The following is a 23568-nucleotide window of genomic DNA, read 5'->3' on the forward strand; positions in this document are numbered from 1 at the left end:
TAAGCAATTTTTACCTTGGCCCCCTCCATTTGATTGTAAATGGGCCCAAATAAAATGAAAATGAAATTAAACATGAAAAAAAAGCACTCCCGATACGTGGGCCGATCCCGAAGTATGTGCAATACCGGCCCGACCCGAGGCAGAGGTGAAGCAGGCGTTAAACGCCCCTTACATGGGCCCGATCCCGAAGATAGTGCAGTGCGGGCCGACCAGCGGTGGAGACGAAGCAGGCGTTAAGCACCCCCCACACGTGGGCGGATACCGAAGGAAGTAAAATACCGGCCCGACCCGCGGCGTAGGTGAAGCAGATGTTAAGCGCAGATTTTTTAACGGACACGAAAAATACACGCTGTAGTAGGAAACTACGGATTAATTCTGATGGCCTGGGATTCTTTAACGAGCACATAAAAACAGTACACCGTCATGTGTGCATTTCGCCCACCTCCCTGCAATAATGACGCAGGTCTTTGCCTCCAGAATGCGTTCGGGCTAAGGCAAGCCATTGCATACATAGATATGTTGCTTTTTGTTCTGCGAATGCATTTAGAGCAAACTACGGCGGGATTTTAACGCTCTTAATGGAGTCTACCTTAATGTAGCGGTGTTCTTTCCCAAAGCGGGGCTTCTAATGTAGTCCACCTTCATCATATTGGAGGACAAGTGCTTCTTGTTCTTTCTAAAGAAAGGAGTATGCATTCGCTCATGCAAAGCCACATCTTTAAGTGATATTTGAGGTGTTTTGCCATCACATCAATTTAGCTATGCTCCGGAGAGCAGAGTGGCGGCAATTGTGCTTCCAAAGTCTAGCATGGAATACTGTAAGCATAAAAGTAAAAGAAACAGAGGCAGCATGCCTTAGAACCTAAAGAAACAAGAATTTCCGTAGTGGCGGCTGCTCCTTCAGTATCAACGGAACAGGGAAGCTTGTTTTGCGTTACCAACACCTGTTAGTGATTTGTACGACTCGGTAGATATGTAATTTAGCTTCTATGCAGTTATGCTGCGCAGACTAATGTAACGCTTGGCCACTCTTATTGATTAATACGCGCTTGGCCACACGTATTGGTTAAAACAAACAATGATTTTTTTTAAGTTAATAAATTTCGTCGACCACGATATATTGGTTTCTTTCCTCGAAGGCCGAGCTGTTTAGCTTTTTCGGGACGGACTTTCTTCGTATTTGCCTGGCGAACGACCATCACCCTCTCCTTGAAGAAACTATAATGATTAACTTCCTGTATAATCAAGGGTTGGGTGCCATGATTGAATTGCGCGTGGCTGTAGAGCTTTCTGCAGCTAAATTGCAGTTTGCATAAGATTGGAATGACACTCTTCTAATTAAGAGGTTGCATTGACGTTGCATTGAAATTAGTGGCATTGATAACTGACGAAATATGCCGCTCTCCAGGCCAAGCCTATCTTTCAGTACTTATGTGATGACGAAAGGCATGATGGCAGTATAACTTTATTAATGCTTTGTTAGGTTTATTCGTGGCACAGAATCTGTATACTCACTCATATTTATTCTGGAATGCACTGTATTGTACCGAGTGGTATTTGCCATGCTCACAAATGTCATGGTGACGTTAGCAATAGGCCTGCGTATAAAAAGAAGAATTGTTTTGGGCTTAGTAAGGGCAATATTATCATGTAGAGATGGGCATGATACTGAGAATGTGATTTACTCTCAATCAAAATTGAAATAGAAGCGTCGGAGAGCATTGATGTGACGCCGATTTACGACGACCTTACAATGACGTGAACTCCCGGCCAGCGTGCGAGTGTTCCCTTTTCACGCATTTGTGCAGCTCTACCAGTTAGCATTAGAAATGTGCCTTGAAATTGTGTAGATATACAGATATAAGACACTAAGACAACGGGTATTTGATGTGGAGATGCAAGGTACCAAACGTTCAACTATATCTGATGCAATAATTGCCAATTGCCTCTTACGATACTTCGATACATTTTAATTCTTCATTATAGCTGTGCTGCTAGCCGCTGCATATTAGTTGGTTTACGCATTTCATAAATGTTGGCAACAAACATATCGTGTTTCTTTCGAATTTCCTGGGTTAACCACTAACTTTATTTCTACGGTTTAAAAGAGTAACATATCGCTATTACGCAGAAGTGTAACCTCGCGGCAATTCCGAGGTACATGGAAATACTGTGAACAATTGCTGAACCGAGTCGAATAAAATTTCTTGTACTTCAGAGAGAAAGCTACGTTCTACCAATTGTAGCAAGCAGAAAGTTTCGCTTGAGATGTTATAGTTCTTACGAAAATAGCCGAAAGTCAGTCCTAAATACTGAGGTGCAATGTTTACAAATCGATATTGCTGCACCGAAAAAAAAATTTCGCAAGTTTTAAACTACATCTACCGGAGCACTTTAAACAGATATAGTTGGTATGTGATTTTATAGTTATTTTGAACTTGTCACAACGTTTGCAAGTGTCCTGCAAGAACTGCTACCGAATAAGTAGTGTATATCTGAGCGCTGGATAATATGTTATTTTGGACCGTTTTTGATGTCGCAGTAGGCGCAGCTTACAGAATTGTGATTTTATTATTGCGGAGTTACAGAGGTGTAAACTTCATCAAGAAGAACGGCAGATTGGGTGTGTTTGTGTCTTTACATGTTACTTAAAAATGTAAGAAAGGTAAAAGTGTAAAAAAATGTAAATGTATTACGTAAACATGTTAAAAACAACGCTGTGTGTGCCTGCTCTCTCTGTCCGGTATTGTTAGCGCTGTTATTAAGTAATATGGTAAACTTCATGCTTTAGTTTTCTAGAATTGAGAAAATTTCAATAACTTTTGTAAAATATCATTTGTCGCAAAAAAATGCCTCCCTACGTTCGATATCTTTTAATCTTGTTTTGTATCTTTCAACGCGTTGTTATCACCGGCTTTACTCAACAATAAAATATAACAAAAGCATAAACGTTTCGCCACCTATGAGGGTGGCATCGTCAGTATGCAAATGGCAACAAATGAGATAATACATCCTATTTATATATGATGCAGCCGTAAATATCCGGAGGGGGGCCAATGTTTGCATTGCATGCAGATTGATTGCGACGGATAAATCATGATTCCGCAAATTTTCGTGGGCCCTATCGGTCGTGCCGTGCTAACGTGGTTACATTGTCAAAGTCGAACATGTGCCCTTTTGTTAAACATTGATCCACCAGTTCCGTCTTTGCACGTGTGGCATGGGTGGCTTTCGTAGCGTCCCTTAAGTGTTCCTTGAGTCGAGTGCGACGTCGCCTCCCCGTCTCGCCAATGTAGCTGGCACCACAGTCCGACCAGTCAACCTTGTACACGACACCACTTTGTTCGTCCGTAGGTGCGCGGTCCTTTGGCTTCGGAAACACGTTTGCCAATGTGTACAAGGGTTTGAACGCAGTTCGAACACCCAAAGGTCGTAAAGCCCTGCGCACTGCGTTTAATACACCGCGGACATGCGCAATGCACACAAAGGAAGCCGGCCTTTCGGCCTTGCTCTCACGGGGTGTCTGCATGCGGCGTCGCGTATCATTGACAAAGCGCTGAGGGTAACTCCGTTTATGCCAAAGAATGGCAACATTAGTTAATTCTCGCTCCATCAATGTCTGCGTTGACGACAGTGCATCACAACGAGACAGGAGCGTACGTACCACGGCATGTATGTGTTCTGTGGAGTGGTGAGAGTCAAAATTCAGGCACTCTCCCGCTATCGCAAGATTTGCAATATACGGGCTTTCTCCACTGAACCTTTTTCGCTCCGATGTACCGGTACAACTAGAAAGGCTAGGCTGCCTCTATGCTCCGTGTCGCATGTAAATCGAATGCAACGATGGACGGCATTAAGCAAATCATGCATGGCTTGCAGGTTTTCTATTCGACAATGACAAAAGTCTGATCTATATAGCGACAGTACATTTTGACAGGGAAGGGCAAGGACGTCATCACAGCAGTTTCCACGTGCTGCATTAACAGATCAGCCACGGTTACAGAAACAGGACTGCCCACGCCTTCTATCTGGTGGTACATGGCTTCGGCAAACGTGAAATATGTTTGCTTCAAGCCGAACCTAAGGAGAATCATGATGTCGTCGACACTCAGAGAAGTGCTGATTTCTAACGTATATTCATCCTGCAGGCGTTTCTTATCCGTAGCTAGCGCTATCGACACATTCGTGAACAAGGACATGACATCGTAAGATATAACATCCTCATCCCGAAGCTGCTGTTTACGTACCGCGGTAACAAATTTTTTAGAATTCTTGACCGTGAACGTGCTCCCTTGCGCAAGTGGTTTCAAAATTTCAACCAAAAGAAACAATAGGGCGTAGGGGGCAGCCGTCTTTGTGAATTTTTGGCAACCCGTCACTCTTTGCGTCGCTCCGTCAGACAAAGAGTCGACGGTATAGCGTCTGGTCGATCCTTCCTTTCATTTTTAACCTGCGCAAATAGTCGACCAACTGACTTTCGCAATATTGGAAATGGGGTTGTGCTGCATCTTCTGAAAGTGCAGATGACCATCAAAAGCAGTTGCATATTTCTATCATAGTCCTTGCGGTTCATTATTACAATACATCTGCCCTTATCAGCCTCCAGAACCACGACAGATGCACCAGAATTCAGGTCATCAAGTGCAGCGCCTCCTTTACTAGTTAAATTCGACTGAGGCGTCTGGGTATTTCTCAAAATGTTCACGATGCGGCTACGAGCAAGGCTTGCAGCTGCAGTATCTTTCATGTGACGGAACATTCTTCCGTTTCTACTATATTACCGCGTGTAGGAATAAACCGCGGTGTGACAGCAAAGTTCATCTCTTTCGACAGAACACTCACTTAGTCTCGTGATAGCCATTTTTCAGGAAGGTTGTCCACACTTGTAGCCTCAAAATTTCCTTGCGGTAGGCTAGGGAGCAAGGTAGTCAATTTTTTGTTGTCGGCCTACGTGTACTTTTCCCTTTCGAGAAGTTCCGCCTTCGCTCTTGCTTCAAGAACCTCACTGAAGTCTGCAACGTGCAGCTTTCCACGAAGACATGCATTAAATATACAGATTTGACTTCATGCATGATTAATTTGCTGCTTGTTTTCCTGAATACGGGCTTTTAAGCAATTCCGGCTGAAGTCTTTTGCAAGCTTGCGTCCGTGCACTCTGAAATGTTTAACACCCTTAAGGATGTAAATTACTTGTCGCATAGGTGACACCTTTTTTGGTGTATTGCTACACTCCAAGCAAAGCGCGCTAAGTAACACCTCACCAAGAAGGGGGTGTTAAAATGATGACACCTTGCCTATGGGTGTTAAATAATAAGCACCCTTTAAGATATGGGTGTAAAACAAACAACTACCATCCAATATGGGTGTAACATAGCCATCAGCCTTTCAATATGGGTGTAGCATGGACAACATGCTTCCAAAAGGATGTTATCCCTGCAAATATTTTAGCGTTCACTACAGGCATGTAGTTAATGGACAGACTGGCTGTTGTGAATGCTGCCTAGCCTTGGCTATGGTACTATATGGTTCAGTATGAGCCAGAATCTGTGAGGCGTCGCCAAATTGCGCTTCTGGTCGATGAAGTGGTAGTATACATAATTTGCGACCCTTTCAGGCAAAAAGATATACGTTTCACGTTCACAGCAATGCACACACCACATGCTTTTCGTCATCTTCCTCTGCAGGATTAGTACACTACCAGCAGGATGCAGAGTGCAATGAGAAAGCATGTTGCATTAAGGACACAGGATGTGCCAGTCCTTGGTGCACCAGTACTTATCGCTCTATGGAAAAAGCGCACTACTACAAGCATGATGTTACATGCATTTCTGAAATAATAAAACCTCCACTTCGTCAAAAATTTTGGCGGCAACACCAGCTCGACCCGGACGGAAGACCACCACAGCTCGTTGTAGCTCATATTGAATGCAATAGAGCATATGCAATGCATGGATTGGCAACGATAACCAGTGCATTAGTAAAGAAGCACACATTTGCCTTTCAAGCAGACAGTTTTTTTACCCTGTTTGAAGCACAACCTTTATACCTGTATTCATCGAAGTTTTCATTTATCTTCGCAGGATGCTTCTACTAGCACCTTCTCATATATAACGACTTAATGGTAGCACTGAAAGCCAAAGAACTAAGTGCAACAAAGCGCTTCCACTTAGAATAATGTTTCAGCATGTACAAACGAAACTGCATCTGTAGCTGTGCATGCTGTTTAATATATAAGCATGTACTATTTCCTCAAATTTCTGAATGCTATATTTACTGCCAGTGATCTGCTTATACCCAATACTTTAGTTTATTTTTCACCCTGTGCTTGCAATAAATATCCTACAGGCACTCTAAGTTAAACTATCAGAATGACAATCAGCTAGTCTAAGGTTACCTAACTGAACAGAGTAATTGCTAAATTTGCGACGAAATGTCAGAAGAAAAATATTTATTATTTCACAAAAGAGAAATGGTTTAATAATGATCTTTGCATATTTTAAAAGTAAAATGGAAGATAAGGAGTAAAACTATACCAATACAAAGACATTAGCACCAAATAATGGCACAGGCTTGTTCAATTAAATTTTAAGCAGAAATGTTTGTTTAAATAACCTCACTACAAACTATCACATGTTTTCATTTGAAAAGCACTGCCTCTTCATGAAGTACGAAAATAACCTACCACATAAGAAAGAACAAGTCTGAGTGTGTCTATGTGAACGAAACATGACCAGTAACAACACTGCATAAAAGTTGAACGTGAAAACTAGTAACAGTAAAGACATATACTTCACTCAGCTGAAGTGCAAAATATTGCAAATATCACAAAAACAGCATAAAAACTGGGCAGGACAGAGCACTGTTAGTTATTGTCTAGACATAAGAAGTCACAACTAAACTGCCGGAAACTGTAATGTTTTGCAAGAGAGACCACTGAGGAACAAAAGGTATACCGTTTATCAATCCATCTCATAGATTACTGGGTCTAATTAAACTTTAGACACATCACCCCTTGCGTGTCACAAATGCCCTGTTCCCAATAGCTATGCATGATAACCAGCCTTGGTGAAAGAATCACTTGCACTAATGTTTTGAAGAAATACCGTTAAAAATGCTGCTTGTTCTCAACTTCCTGTTGTGACAGCACACTTGTGTACAGTTGTGAACGCAGTTGTCGATAGGGCTCAAACACCATGTGCAGCCCTATCAAGACTGTACTTGTGCAGCCACCTTCATCAGTGTGGCTGCACAAGTACAGTCTACCGAACACCTGGTTCAAGCTAGCTTGCATCTCGGAGTGTGCAGCCACACTGATGATACAGCATTCTTTTTTCACCTTGCCAGTTGACAAAGCTTCAGCAGCTGTAATCACCTGCGACTGCTCGTAAAGGTGCCATAAGGTCAGGTAGCAAACTGATACCACATGGCAAAACTTTCAGAGTGCACTGTGTGAGTCGAGGTGTGTAATTTGTGCTTTAGTTCGGCAGCACTGCCACACTCACAACTGTTCATTGCAGCTCCTAAAGCTTCAACCATATCGACCAAATAAATTAGGACAGTTCCTCAGTGTAGTGGTAGATGCTCAGCTGCGCAAGCTTTGTAGAACCATGCATTATCAGCAGACAGTGCCAGTACAGTCGGTAGCACACCTTTCAAGCACTCTAGACAAGTACACCGATTACGTGTGCACAGAGCAACTGGTGTCCATTTACCTATAGAGGCAAGGTAGCCCCTAGAACACGTTTTGTGACAGGCATGCTGGGCAACTTGTCTCCTGAAATGAAAGTGCCATTTGGTATTTCAATGCCTGTAGTGTCTTTTACATCTAAATGAACATTGAATACATGGTAGTAACACGAAGACGACAAAAAAAGCCATCAGCCAACGACTGTGCGGCAAATCTGGGTGCAAGATATTTTGTTATCATATATACCTGCAGACTTTGCGGCCAATGTGCCCCCAAGATGTATGAGGCATTACTCATTGCAGAGCTGTAAGCTGTCAGCATGATTTCATACGGAGTGACTAGTAGTAAATGACTGTACCTTTAAGCTCAAGTGAAAATGCGCTTATTGTTTACTAAAGCTCTTTTTTACTCGGAAATGGGAAGTCTAGGATGATTATGTTCTCTAGGCTTTTTTCCCACTTTCAATCTTTTGAAACAAGTAGACTGTAGTCACAAAAACCAAAATGCTACAACTGGCGTGTGGTGAGTTTTACGTCTTATTTCCTAGCAGCTAATCGAAACGAGCCACGATGACAAATTCAAATGCTGTTACCTCATCAGACATTCAAATTTCTTAAACACTAACAAAAACAGATAGGCATTAGAGTGAGCCTCACGTAAGTACATTAAGCACTGGTATAAAAGTTATTGCACCACTCTGTGCCAGGTAAAAATAAACATAAAAATGCTCAGCTTCTACGGCTAACCATCCAAAGTAAATAATAAATCATTAAGCTTTCATAAGGGGTTCAGAAGCTTTAACACAGGCAGTCCTGGTGATGGACACGCTGATAGATGAGCAGCCATTCTACTCAGACGAGAATGTTGAGGGCTTCGCCTGGAGGTCTTTGCGAGACACTGAACAGTAGTGCTTAGTGCATATGAAGGAGGTTGCTTGGGTACACAACGTCTGGGCCACCGTACTGAGTGCATGGTGTTACCGGGACTTTTTCTCCCTGCATTGTGGTAAAAAAGCATGGTTAGGTTTAGATTATCTTTAAATATTTCATGAAATTGTTTTATTACTTCAAAATTTTTTACTATGAGTCATACATTATAAGGATTCATAACCGCAACATATTTCATATATAAGCAGGTAGAATTATCAGCTTAGTAAGTTTGTACAAGCTCGTTTGAAGCAAGAAATCGAGTTTGACAAAGACAACCTCAACATTTTTATTGAAAAAGGAACACCTCAGGTGACATGTAGTCTAGTGAGTGGGAAGTGCAGAGTTCAAGAAAAACAAATGAAAACTGGCGTACTGATCCCGAAAAAAGAAAGATAAGCACCTGCTACTGCAAAAAAGATAATTAAGAGGTTTTAATAGCACAAGGGCATCTTTGGCCAAACGGCTCCAAATCTATACTGCAACAGATAAACTTGGCGCATCTTTACAAAGCAACTATACAAAGATGACTGATGCCTCTCTGCACTACAGTTGCTTTGCTCTAGCATGAAGTCATTTTGATGCATGCACACGTACTTACATACGCTACACCCACAGTGTACCAGCTGCAGAATTAAAATTGGGCAGCAACGAAGTCACAACCTTCAACCCCTGATCCCGAGCTGTACTAGTAACTGGAGGTAGTACCAATACCGCCAATGACGAGTCACGCTAATTCTGACTGATGTGATGCTGCTCTGACTGCAAAAAATGAGTTACGGTCGGCATTGAGGGAAAGCTGCCCTCTAGAGCAGCTTTTATTTTGGTGTTAATTTTGCTGTCCCATAAATCTTACTGGTCATTAATTCCAAGTTTTACTGCAGTCACATGTCTAGTAGGCAATTGTGGTATTTTGTATAAACATTTGAAAGCCAACTGGGATGAACGTTCACTCTGGTAAATTGGTTATGATCGAGTAGCATAGACTTCTGAAGCGATCTCGGCAATCTGTGGAAGGCTAGTGAAATAATTTTTTTATTAGCAGCCTTTAAACAGCATTTGAGCATAAGACACATGCACGTCAGATATGCAGATAAGATTTTCTTGAATGAGCAAGAAGTGATGCCTCATGTGCGACAAGGCTACTTCAATGGTGCTCTCCAAAAACAATGCCAATGCAGATGATCCAAATGCTTTTAAGGGCCAACAGTTATGCCTGAAATCATGTTGGATTTATGTTTTTTTTAAACATGGGATCAGACCATGCTAGAAGTCCTTAAAATACTCTTATTTATTAGACTAGTGATGTCTGTGTACACAAAGGCTACTAATTAGGTCCCACGCTATATCATCATTTTAACAACAACTTCACTTAGTAATACACATACTGTGATAAGACTTCTTGTGAGACCACTACATTGAGTTGCTGCGCAAGGTTAATTCATTACCTTTAAAATGAAGCGTCTGTTCTAAGCAAGAAGAAAGGGAACTGAGGGTCCTGATTTTTTCTTAACCACAGCTGGAAACCAGAGACGGAAGCCAGAGATGGCACATGGAAACTTATTTGTAATTTTTTATTGAAATGCAGAATTGATAAATGGAAATGAAAATGGTAAAAAATACCAGCCATAGGCGGAGAATGAACCTACAACATTTGCATTAGGCATGCGATGCACTAACCACTGTGCTACCAGGAAGGATTTAACCGTCCACAATGGTCCCTTAGATTGTCGATGCTGGAACAGTGCTGGATGCTAAAACATGTTCTTGTATGCTTTTCTTGGCCTAATTACCTGCTGGCTTCTTCCAGTTCTGCTACTTCCCATACATATACGTGTTCTCATCTGGTAAGTAAACAGCTTTTGCACAATGCCGGGATGAAACTTAAAACTTTATTGCAGGGCCGTGTTACGTAAAAAGCCTTAGATTGCACAGGCAAAGCGCATTAATGTCGATTTAAAAAAACAAAACAATTCCCACTCAAGACAGCACTGCTGTGTGCAACCGGGTTTAAAGAAAACCTGTTCAGAAATAAAGCCATCAAACAATGAGGAAATATAAAAACTAGGTGAAAACTTGTGCAGTTGCATGCTGAAAACAAAGTGCAGCAGCTGATGAAGACATAATGAAGGAAGTGCGAGGATGGCTTATTTTGGGAACACGACGCAATATACTTGAAAGATGCATATGGTCTTACTGTGCAGAAAAATTATTTATATAGCAGCTAAACTACGAACAGGCCTAGAACACACTGATACGTGGTGTCGAGCAGGTAAATCTCATTGTGCCCTTAAGTCAAAGAAACATAGCTCTTCTTCATGATTCCCAACACAAGGCTGCCTCACACAACTTAGCCGCTTCCATATATATGCCTTGTAAGTACCAGGTGGTCTGTGTGATTTGTGCAAGCTTTAAATATGTACGAGTGCCACGTAGCTAGACAGAAGTGGGGTAACGTTGTGTGACATCGTTTTGAGCAACTCAAACCAATATGTGCATTTTGCCTAATTAGGTAATTAGTCATTAACGGTGATTTAACTGTGAAATATTATATTCAAAGCAAAAGTATGATTGAGAAAATTGTAGATCATCCTGAAAAATTCTCAGTCCAGCTTCCTACTGCTCAGTAGGTGCAATACAAATGTTTTTTTCAAGCTTGAAAAAAAAAACATGTGAATGCATGCCAGAAGTGCTGTGCAACTAACCGCTCGTGCACCTGAACACTATTTGGTTCCTTCTTTCAGGCTAGAAAAAACACTTTTTGAGAAGAATATTTCAGACATTAATAATTATTGACTATGTTTTAGGCAAAATGCACGAAATAGTTTGACTGCCACCTCCAGTTTTGGTGAAATGAATTGACTGCATTTTCAAGTCCAAATAATGCTATAAATGGGGTGCGTTCTGAGCTGGTTGTGTAATTTACGGTGGTTTTGACTAATTGAAGCTTCGTACCCTAATAATAGAGTCGACAGCCTAAAAATAAATAGGCACATAAACGGTCGCTGTCAGTAGTCTATACTCCTTTACCGTAGTGCAAAGTGCTTGTGAGCCAAAAAGTTGGCAGTTCTAAGCAGTATTTCAAACCTGACCTAGTGTTATAGCCCAGTTCTAGGGTACCATGCTGCTCAGTCATGCTGGTCACAGCTTGAATCTAGGCCATGGCAGCTGCCCTCCAATGACGGTAAAATGCAATAACGCTTACGCACTTACATTCAGGTGCACATTAAAGAAGGCCAGGTGGCCAAAACTACAGCTTGTGACTTTGGCATGTAAAACCACAGAATTAAATTTTAAAATCTAAAGGTGCTTTATTGGGAGTAGGACATCATCTTGAGGTTTTACTGCACTGCCATGGCTCCAAGAAGCTCCGAGTAAATAAAAACAATTTCTTAAACAATGTCTATATCTTGCAAACATTTACAAACCCTTCTCTGCATTCACCTGCCTTGCTGTTATATTTAGTTCCATATGCTAAGGTGGGTTACCATGCTAGAACATCTTTCACACCTGTATTTTCCTTTTTATGGCTTGAAAGCTTTTGGCTATTTTGCATCTGTGTGTGTGCCGAATGCACATTTCAGTGCATCAATTTTTCGAGAAAGTGCACTCCTCTTTATTTATTTGTGCACGCAAAAAAGGTTCAGGAGGAGTGCTTTCTGAAGAGCTGTAAAGAAGCAACAAAATTATATGAAGGCTGCACAAAGAGAAAGGATTGTTTTTGCAAATATCTTAATTAGTCCTTAAAAAAGGCAGCTGTCAGTATTCTCTTCCAAAGTGAAAATTGGCCCTACCTGCTCTGCTTCATTTTCTGATGTTGATGGTCCATTCGGGAGCACTCAACTGACAGGCTGCACTTTGGTTATGTCGGGCGTTCTCACACCAGGCCCAAGGTCGATCAACATCCTCAGCAAAAGTCGAGTCCAAGCTCCATAAAAGAAACATCTCATCTGCTTCTATCAGTTTTGTCATCCTCTGTGTTTCACACACGGCCGTCAGTGAAATATTCCGTCACTTGGATACAGAAAAATGATGCTAGCATTTTTTGGCAGCCAAGCTGAATACGCAATAAGGGAGAAGATTAACGAGCAGACACAGGTATCACATTAGATTGATCAAGTACAGAAAAAATGGAAATAAATCTGTGATACTTTGTGCGTTGGCTTCGAATACAAGAAACCTAAAAACAGGAACTTGCAGCCACGCCACATTGAATTTCCCGCGTTTGCTACACCTCACATCAACTTTGGCATAATCCGGTACTCGCGGATAGTAATCGCTTAAAATTAAGATGAACGAGCGTCGGCATGAATTAACAGGATACTTAGCTGAGCAATATTTGCGCATAAAACAACTCACACAGCGAAGCTACTGTCAAATACCCGATGACGCATCTGCGGCCGGTGAGGTTTGAGCGAACAATTATGAAAGGAATACGAGCTTCACTTGTTTCACTCCTACTAAACTAAGATAGAATTTGAGTTTCCTGCTAAACCATACTGGATATGATATTTACGCTCCGAATAAAACACTGGTAATTTTGTTACATCCCGTTGCATACGTATGAAAGTGAGGGAATTGCTTTTGTTTTCTTCTACCCAGGCGGCATGTAGCAGCTACCACTGTCATGCAGCGAAACATGGAAGTGGTACTCGCGGCACGGAAAATAACTACATACAACCCCAACTTTACGCCCCTTGAAGTCGGAACTAAGCACAATCAAGCCAGTTCTCTGGCCTTCATAACGCCATGAACACGACCAAACATCGAGCGAAACTGTCTGCTCTCTAAAATTATTGTCGCTTCCATTTACATACCTATCGCTGCCACAAGCAAAAGTCAATGGGCTAGCTGTCCACAAGTCGCAGATTAGACTGACAGCAATATATTACGGCAACTTAAAACAATTTCCACGCTGACTTAGCAGCTGCAGTGTGCGCTAAGTGCCGCAGTTCTCGTTTGCCGCTCGAAATTCGCACCATGATGATGGGCACTGCATCTTTCACATGAAATATGGCACGCTTTTCTCCGGAGCTCAACAGGAAGGCGAAACGCTTTTGCACGTACCTGAAATCTGCATGCCGAAGACCCGACGACGCTTCCGAGAACGGGGCATACCGCCATAACTCCCGTACGGCCGCTTCCCTTGGACGTGAGGCACTTGTATCAAACATTGCACATGCGACATGTCTCACACCCGCTGTGCGAACACGAAAAAATGACGCAGGTCGCAATGCGACGCCATGCAGCCGCGCATCCACCGATGAGCTGCGTGCGCGGACTTGCAGAAAAACAAGCGATAGGCGCGAACAGATGGCGGATCTCGTAGCGCAGACGAAGCAGTGGAGTAGCCGAAAAACGCGAATGAATGTTGCCAACTGTTGATTCCGACTTTATGCCGGTAGTGGTGGCTTTAGGGGCGTGTGTCTATTTTTGTATTTATTTACCCCAAACAGTATGGTCAAGATGAGTTCTTAGCATTTTTTTACTGTGTTGCTTGGCATTATTTTTTATCTTTTTAAGCTAGTAACAGGTAAATGGGCCTTCTGCGATGCCGAACTGCGCATGCGCAGTGCCCTATCGGCTGAGGACCGAAGCTATTTGGAAGGCGCACGAGCGGACGGCCATAGCAGGCGCTGCATTTGTCAGCTGCGCTATTCTCGCTGCTGCGCGCACGGCACGCGTTTCTAACATATTGGCATCGAAAATTGGCGCGATGCCAATGCCGTGTGTAGCGTACGGCTGCACTTCACGTGACAGTCCCAGCAGGACAGTGCAGTTTTTCCGATTTCCATCGGTAAAACGGGATCGGCAGCCCCGTGAAGCCTGGATTAGGGCTGTAAAGCGGCAAGATGCGCAAGGGCATCCATGGCAGCCGTCTGCAGCCTGTCGACTCTGCGGGAAGCACTTTGTGACAGGTATGCACCCACATACGTAGTTAACTTCTCTGTTTTTGTCGTTACTGACTCATACGAATAATCTCGAGAAAGACGCAAATATGTGTTTGAGCTAGCGAAACAAACGATCTCTTGCTCGCGCGAACCGGCCAAGTGAAACGTGGTGTGCTTTTTTTTTTTGCTCTCATCTCTGTGCGGCCGCCGCTAGAACGCCGTCATTTAGCAACTTTACACCGTGCACACTTTTACTACTTTATAAGCGCTCAGTGAATGCTCGTAATGTAGGCATAGTTATCCGTCGGAGCCAAGCGCGCCTGCACTGTCGGGGAGATTTAGAAATGGCGTGCACCGTGGAAGTAGCTGATGGTGCTAGTTAGCAATCGCTACTAGTTGTAGTTTCATCATTCTTGTCGGCACTGAGTATAGTATGATTTCTTAAAGTAAGCTTATGTTCATTTAGTGAATAGCCATGTAGTACGGTTTGTACTAAGGCTCATTTTCCCGTTCTGCGCTTTCTGGAGTCGAGTGGCGCGTCTTATTGTGTAACTGACACATTTCAGGGGCGCCTTCACTGTCATCCAGACATCCGGACTTCATACCGTCGCTGTTTCTGTATACAGACCAGTTCAGAAAAAAGGACGCGGTGGTTGGCCGCCATGTTCATACCGCGGCGCGTAATAAGAGAAAAACAGGTGCTCCACCAACAACAGGTGTCACCGGTTCTGGGCATTCTGACCATTTTTGGTATTTTTGAAGGTGTACATATACTTTATGTGGGTAAATAACGTATGCAAACCGACATTCTGTTGGCCTCCCCATTGCCTGTGTATGCACGCCAAGCACTATGGCACACTATAAAGGAAGATATGCAGTGGTGAAACATGATATTTTCCCTAAGAACTACACTTCATGCCCTATCCGAGTCATGCGTTTTTGTGTGTACTCATACTATTTTATTACTTATTCCCTTTACGTCTCAGGTACAGAGGTTTCAGGTCAAGGAGAAACTTGTAAAGGTCACAGTGATGGAGAAGCAGACACATCCTGTGTTCAGGGTGAGCAGTGACTTTTGAACTAATGGCAGGTACACTGTCACATTATGCAGCTGGAAATGTTTTCTGAGGCTCACCTTATGTTTCTCATTGCGAGTCTTGCATGTTTGCAACATATGAATTATCCATAACTTGTTTTCAGGGGACCAGGTCATTAGGGTATTGCACTCCGCACGAAGTGTGAATGCTCAGAGTAAATGTCAGTGTTCAATGAATCGTGTTTACAAGCAATAACGTCACTTTATTGCATCTGTGGATGCAAATGCAGTTGCAGACTCTTCACTCGACGAGGCAGGAGCAACTCATGCACAACTCATGCACTCTTGCTGCTTGCAATATCCCCAATGCTCACTGAGCCACAGGAGGTCGTAAACGTCCTTAAGCAGAGAGGAGAACACTGACCACGTATTAACTGAAAATGTGGCATTAGAACGGAAAGTCAGGGATCTAGAACTGCAATGTAGAAAGCTAAAACGCCGCACTTTTTCTGTGGATACTATTCACAAATCGTCATTTCATGTTTTACACGGGACTGCAAAGTAAGGAACAGTTTGAAGCACTTTTTAAGCACGTAGAAAAAAATGGAGACCACATGGTTTATTGGGATGGAGGAAAAACACAAGAAAAGGAAAGACAGCTCTCCAAGCGCGAAGAACTTTTCATGGTGCTGTATAGGCTTAGGACTGGTGTTTGCACCAAGGAAGTGGCTCGAATGTTTGGAATTTCTCATTCACGCTTTAGTCGCATCCTTTCTACATGGGTAATTTTTCTCGGTAAAGACCTTTCAGCATTGACAAGGTTTCCCACATTAGCAGAGATCAAAAGGCACATGCCAATGGCATTCAGTGACTTCTCAAACAATAGAGTCATCCTTGATTGCACAGAGGTGAGAATCCGAAGACCTCAAAAACTACAGGCACAGAGGCATACTTTCTCCTCGTACAAGCAATATAATATAACATAACAATATAACATATAACAATATAACACGTTCAAAGCACTTGGGGTAACACCAAATCGCTATGTTTCATTAATGCCAGATTTGTGGGGTGGCCATGTTAGTGATAGTGAAGTTGTCGAATAATCGGGCCTACTGGGTTTATTAGATGCGGGGGACGGTGTGATGGTCGACAAAGGCTTTAGGTTGGAGGGCGTTTTGCCACCAGCTATTAAAATCCACTTGCCGTCATTTAAAACGGTGAACCAATTGTCAGCTAGGGATTTGATTGCCACCCGAAAAATAGCTGGCGCTAGGATCCATGTTGAGCGAGTCATAAGGCGTATCAGAGAATTTCATTTTTTAGACAAACCACTACCAATCAACATGCTGGACATTGCTGACAGCGTTTTTAGGACTTGCGCCTTTTTGTGCGATTTTCTACCGCCAATCATTTCAGACAATAATGAGAACAAGTAGCCAGCTTACACATCTCTACTTCAAATGAGCCTCCTTTACGATGCTTATGACCACAAGAGACGAGACTGTGTAACAACACTATACTCTCATACTATATCACGTGTGCTTGCTACGCTGTCTACTGTGCTACCTTCTGAGGCAATTTGTATCTTCCATCTCTATGAATAAATGATACTGCTTTTCCAGTTATCTTCATTGTACATTGCACATATTCTATTTTGTTATGTCTATAGACATAACGGATATAGTTATCACCAATGCTACGCAATTTCCTTAGGCCACGCTATTTCTTTTCGTTTTGCCATTGCTGCTGGTTGTTTGCGCGAATGAAGCTGGTATGAGTGGTTCAGCATTACCCTCAACATCAAGGTGTGGCCATTGTTTTGTCCCACCTCCTTGACAATGACATCATTCTCTTTGTGGTGCACATATTTCTGTAGTAGGGGGCTCCTGCTTTCTGCAGGTTTTCAGATTTTTTTTGGTGGTGCCAACATACCTGGCAGAACTATAAAGGGAAGCCCTCTTCTAAGTCACTGGCTCAACTCCTCAGCTAGCACAGCATTCCTATAAAAATGCAGTAGCGCTGGCAATATTTCCTGAGACCGCATGGCCTCGTCAAAGAAAATCCTTTCGACGTGTAAGGAGGATGCAATGGGTGCTGCATTAGTCCACGCAACGAAGTCGCGCCAGCTAGGTCCTGTCACTGCCATTTGGACCTGCAACTGATAATAGTATTCATGCTCCCTTTTCAACGTAATTTCATTATCTTTTGCCCTACAACAAAACTTTGGAGAAGCTGCAGCTTCTTCGATACTTTTTCCTTTGAAGGAAAACGGGCATTTAACTTCGAGCAGCCCCATGTCACTGCCCTCATATACCAGTCTATCTGGCGATGCAGCAATAAACGGATGCTCAGCATGCACGTGCAGGCCTGTATATCCCACGGTTATGGTCTTATCGATGCAGGCCATTAGCTGTTCATATGCCTGAACGGCATCTGGCTCGTGCACATTTCCATAGTGCATGGCTTCGGTTTTATAGCTCCGCGGGTAAAGTATCTCTTTAACAATACTGTCCAGTTTCCGGCACCGCACAATTCTTTTGAACATTGAGGCAGTTAGCCGACCAATCCGCTCCATGTGCCAGGTTGGATTTGTGGCCTGTACAATCGTTGACTCAAGAACAACAGCTCTGCTGTCCACCGAGAGGGCCTGTATAGCTGAAAAAAAACACTATTGTTAATTTATGGTTTTCGAATCCGTTTTACAAGTCGTACAGCAAGCATTACATTGTATCAAAGCAATCAGAAGTAGCATGACGTCCACAAAGCATCACTTGTCATGGTAATGTTGAGCTATTTGGTGGGGTTCATCGTGGAAGGAAGTAAGGGGTGCAAACGCGGACACACGAGAATCAGACAACAGAAACGCTGCATATAGGAGCTAAGCGGGCTAGAAATGAAGCTTAAGATGCAAGAAAGTTCAGCTAGTTGGTAGGGAATCACAGTAAAAGAAGGTAACGCAAGCAAACACGGATACAAGAGAACCAAACTGCGCGAATGCCATGTTGTCGAGTTCTCTTGTTGTTGTTTGCATGCCTTACCTTCTTTTATGATAAATCACTTGTCAGAAACTTAATACCATTATGTGAGCTTTTATTTACTTCAACAAAGAAACTCCTGCAGGCCTACACAAAGAGGCTAATGTACTTAAGTTGTGTCAAATGACACAATTGCATATTGCAACGATTAAAATGTAGGTAGATACCAACCTCCTACAAGATTGTACAGCTTACTTTCACACAAACATAAGAACTTTTCTGTAGCTTGTAACTTGCATGTGCTCATTATGTCGTTGTATTTTTTAGCTAATAATGCTGGTAAACATAGCAAAATCGTAGAGTTGGTTTTGTAGTGCAAGTATTTAAAGATGCCTAAAAACAAAAAGAGCAAGACACATGTTGTGCATGCTTTCAACTCCATGCTCTGCTGAAACACAGTCAACATATATATATGGCAAATGCCGTGCATGAATCCAGGTGATGGACTCACGCTAAAGGAACATCCATTATATGTTTACACAGTGCTTCACAAACATGCCATAGATGAAGCAGATATGTTTGAGGACCCTGTGGGTGCCCACACACATCGAGTTATGTGACAGCCCTGAAAAAGTTAGAGAAATGAGAAGACACAAAGTCTAAAAGTGACTGCTCCATTATCTGCTCCTCAGTGGGATACTTATGAAGGTGACGCCCAGAGACTTTATATAAATGAGACAGCCTCAGAATGACACATGCCAAGACAAGAAGTTGAGCAAAAAGTAATAAAAAAGGAAGTGGAATTTCTTACCATCAAACCTCTCTTGTATGAGTCTTTGGCAGGTCTCACTGTGGATGTCTTCAATGTCTGGGACCAGGGGAGTGTATGAAGCTTCTGGTGTCACTTTACTAGGATTGTGTTCATCCTGGAAAACAGTGCTTTGCATTAGACAGTGCAGATAACATGCAAATGTTAGCTTAGTGACTACCTTGAATAGTAGTGCAGCTTGAAATATACGAAGCAGCATAGTAAAGATTTGAGGATTTTGTAAACAGGTCTTTTACAGCATCATATTGCTTCGGTGGTGAGAAGTGCAAAAAATAGGTTCAGATTGTGTTCTCATACCTGGCACGCCTTATTGCGCATGGTTGTTATACAAGCAAACTCAGTATTGTACTTCTAAATAATTTTTCACATTTTATTTATTCGTACTTTAAATGCCTTCTTTCAGGGTGAGCAAAGAACAGTTTTGAAAGTAAGGAAACTACAATGTTACTAGCATCAGAAAAGAAAAAAAATTCGATGCAGTGACATGAACTCGTGCTAACATGTGCTGTAAATCAAGAGCAAATGTAAATATGAAAGTGCAATAATGTGCATGTTGCAGAAGGGGATAGAAAAAACTCAAGCCATACGTAGAGGTAAAGAGTAATCAATGCACATCAGATATGACAGCGAAAGATTCAAAAATTTTTTAAAGTTAGGTTCAGCAGCTCTGTGTAGAGAAGTTATTCCATTCAGTTTTGAAGCATAGTGTGAAAAACCAAGGGGCACTTAATACACGTAACTAAGGAAGCTATGTACGGATAATTTGATAAAACTTGCCCAGCATGCCATAGTCACATGCTTTGCTGCATAAGTTGCAGGTGATTGGACACTCTCGCATGATATTTATGTGAATCACATGTGGCTATAAAAATTTATGAAGCAGGCACTGGGGAGGTCTCCATCACCGACTTGATACCTACAATATTACAGGAAGCGTCAAAGGTCTTGTCTTTTGTAGAAGCGCACAGCATTTGAAAGCCCTTAAATGTATCAAACTTTGGAATTCATAGCCCCTTACTGCTGTTATGGACAACGTAAGTGATAGAATGGAAGTTGAATAGATGTTTGTGTCAGTTTAACAGTGCGTATGTGCGTGAATGCTCTCGCAATATTTTAGTCATCACGAGATGGGCTCCGCCAGAATTTTAAAAATAACTTTGGCTTTAAACAGGTTTAGTTGCCTCAATTAACCAAGACTTACATCACAGGTTTACTGCATTACCATCTCACTGCTAAGCTTGCAGATTGTTTAGTGAGATAAAAAAATGTCACCATATATAAACACTACTGACATTTGTGTTATACTGATCCAAACTGTATTTCGCATAAATGCACAGTAAAAGGGGCTCTCAAACTGTTCCTGTCTGTCGACACATGCTGATAGAACACTGCTAACTCTTATTTTAACAGATCACAACCATGCAGAGTTAAGGGTAGCACTTACAAGTGATTCTCCTGAGTTTTCTTTGCTCATATAACGGAGAAGCAGGCAGTTTGCTGCCATCTTTTCGAGATCGGCAGCAAACAGAGATGGGTCACTCGGTGAGAGCCCTGGCAGTGGGTCAAACCGCCATCTTTTTGCACCTTCGTTTCCTTGAGTGAAAATTGATGTCTTGCAGAGGCAGAGGTGGCTCAGGCGGTTTGGCTGAAAAAAACAGTTTTATTTGTACAAGTACAATAACGAAATTTTAAGCGCTTCCTGTGACGTTTAGTAAAAGAACACATCCAATGTAAGGAAATTAAATATTGCAGTTTTGGATTATTTTTTCTCAATGCAAGTCTTGTAGTTAAGAATTTATGAAGCGACACCAATATGTGTTCTTAATTAAAACCAGAACCCTATATTTGTTCACATACCAATACTCATGTACGCTGTAAACAATGTAGCTGTGTGAATGAGTTGATAGTCAAAAGCTGCTACCACGAATGCGAACAATCCAACACGTTGAAGGGTCAACACAGTGCGACAGAGAACCTTTTGCAGAGAGGGGCCGGAAGTGTGATCACAGATTTTTGAGGCACTTTTTCCACCTCTTATATTAGTTAATGCTCGCTAAGCAGCAGCATTCTTACCTTGGGCAGGAACAATCCAAGCACATGGAACTTCCGCGCACGTTACCGCATCCTTCTGCGCCAAGTGAATGGCATGAAGGATTAACCCAACAAAATGTTGGCATGTGCCACTCAGGCTGCAAGAATATGGAAGAGGAGACGAGTTTTCATGCTCAACAGGTATTCATCAAGGGAAGGAAGCAATCAGGTGCTTACGAATTCAAAAGAACGGGTTTAATTTCATGTCAGTCAACTTGAAATATATGCGCCAATGTCAGACATGAGCCGCACACCTCCACTCGCGCGTCGGCGTTGTAACACCATGTGCACACATTAACAGCACCATTGAATGATGCGATGCGGCTTGTCAGACAGCTATGCCGGCATCAAGTTAGGTACAACTAGCGGTTTTACAGTAAACAGCCAAACTTGGAAGTCATTCTCGTTATATGCCTCTAAATAGTGTACTGCATGATACCGGCAATCCAAGGCTGTGTACGGTCGCAGACAAGCGCAAATTGGTATGCTACACGACCGTGTCGATTGGTATACATGTAAATGCACAAAAACAAGAACTCCCCGCCTTCTTCATTTACAGCATGCGTATTTTTTCACCATTTAAGCAACCGTACCTTTACATAAGCAAGCAGCTAGCCCACGGTGGCGCCACAGTGCATCGCAAAAGATCCATTACGGCCTCCCAGGTTCGCGCGCAGATCTCGGAGGCCATGAGACAACGCGTTAGGAAACGCAGTTTTTGTCGTTGTTAGCGTTTCATCGTCGTTTCTTCAACTGAGATAGAGGCGCAGTGTCCCTTTTCCCGGAGGTGGGGAAGGGACGACCAAGACGGCATCGCTCAGCGGGGGAGTAGGTTGGTGTTGGTTGTTATCGCGAAATTCCGGGCCCTGCTATTTTTTAATTACGTAAACTTTTCTATAATTACCCAACAAGAAAAAACATCCGTCCGTCAGCCCGTGCCGTATGATACCTTTAAAGATAGAACCCGCAGCAGCGAGTGAATTTACCTTCGTGCTAGCTCTCGCTTCAACGCAACCGAAGCGGCGAGAACACAGCGCTCACGAAGCTCTCAGCACATGCCGCACTATGCACTTTCGGCAGATCACTTTCAAGGTAGGTGTACGCGTGTCTGTTTTCACGCGAAGTAAACGGCGAGAACACAGTGCGTGAGGTTTTCAGCAGTGGGCACACTCTGTCCGCATTAACGTTCGCTTTCAAGACACCATTCGTGCGGCCGTGCCACACGCAGACGCCGCCGGAGAACGGTTGATAGTGGTTCGACACGGATGAGTGAAGCGCTAAAGAGCGATAACTGCTCAAAATGAACGGAACGTGATCAGCGCACCTGGCACCGCCACCTGCAGTACTTCTCTTGCTTCATTCATTTTGCGCCGCCAACCAGAGCAGCTCGTGTCGCCGCAGTGCTGTCGCTTATAGCCGTCGGACCAAGTCTCATAACGTTGATAATGACATTGGACTGCGTGTAGATGAGCAAGTGACAGAATGCTTACGCATACTTAGACAACTCCCAGAGGAGTTTTTGTGTGATTTTTTTTTATCGGGAAGGTGTAGTCGGTGGTGATCCAGAGCTGACGATGCATGTAAGAGGGGTGCGAAGCTTTTCTTTTTATGAGATCCTTGCCCAACTCCCAAAGACCTGCTCAAGCTAAACGTTGCTGATGGCTGTGTTTTTTTTATTGTCGCATGCCCTCGAACCGCCATGAATCCTACTGTGTAATGACATTAGGGCATTATTCACGCCTAAAAGGAAATACAGCCGGTAATTGGGCTGCCTAAGGTTTGCGGCCTTGTGGCAGCTCCCCTCAGCTCTCGCACTTCCATTGACAAGTTACGGGAGGGGTCTAGAGCAGCCTTACACCACCCTCTCTACAGTGGCGTAGCTAGAAAAGTTTTCGTTTGAGGGGGTGGGGGGTGGGTCCCAATTGACCGTGGAGGGGGAAGGAGCTGGGCCAGTGTCATAGTAGTAAACTTTTTACTGTTAGTAAGCGTTACAATTGCCCGGCGTGCCCCCCTTGGCTACGCCGCTACTCACCTGATATGTGCCAGTGCATGTAATCGAGAAAGAGAACCAGGTACTCACGATCAGCGTTTTAAAAAGTTCTTTTAAAAAGTTCAATACTTACAAGCATT

General features: G+C 43.0%; 1 protein-coding gene and 1 long non-coding RNA gene across 3 annotated transcripts in view; one reads left to right on the plus strand and one right to left on the minus strand.

Moving 5' to 3' along the window:
* LOC135898240 (uncharacterized) overlaps window positions 1-23568 on the minus strand; it is an 89742-nt gene that overhangs the window by 24345 nt on the left and 41829 nt on the right. Inside the window, exon 3 of the long non-coding RNA XR_011514413.1 lies at window positions 1516-1598. This is a non-coding gene — a long non-coding RNA (uncharacterized lncRNA). The remainder of the gene's footprint in view (window positions 1-1515; window positions 1599-23568) is intronic.
* Window positions 13780-23568, plus strand: part of LOC135898238 (juvenile hormone acid O-methyltransferase-like) — a 205497-nt gene continuing 195708 nt past the window's right edge. The window contains exons 1-2 of one of the 2 annotated variants that reach the window (XM_070538318.1): window positions 13780-14531; window positions 15491-15565. In XM_070538318.1, coding sequence (XP_070394419.1) covers window positions 15536-15565 — 30 coding nt within the window. In that variant the 5' untranslated portion in view covers window positions 13780-14531; window positions 15491-15535. The remainder of the gene's footprint in view (window positions 14532-15490; window positions 15566-23568) is intronic. The other variant, XM_070538317.1, reaches the window with a different exon arrangement.

This window comes from Dermacentor albipictus, chromosome 5, assembly GCF_038994185.2.
Source record: "Dermacentor albipictus isolate Rhodes 1998 colony chromosome 5, USDA_Dalb.pri_finalv2, whole genome shotgun sequence".
NCBI classification, from domain to species: Eukaryota; Metazoa; Arthropoda; class Arachnida; order Ixodida; family Ixodidae; genus Dermacentor; species Dermacentor albipictus.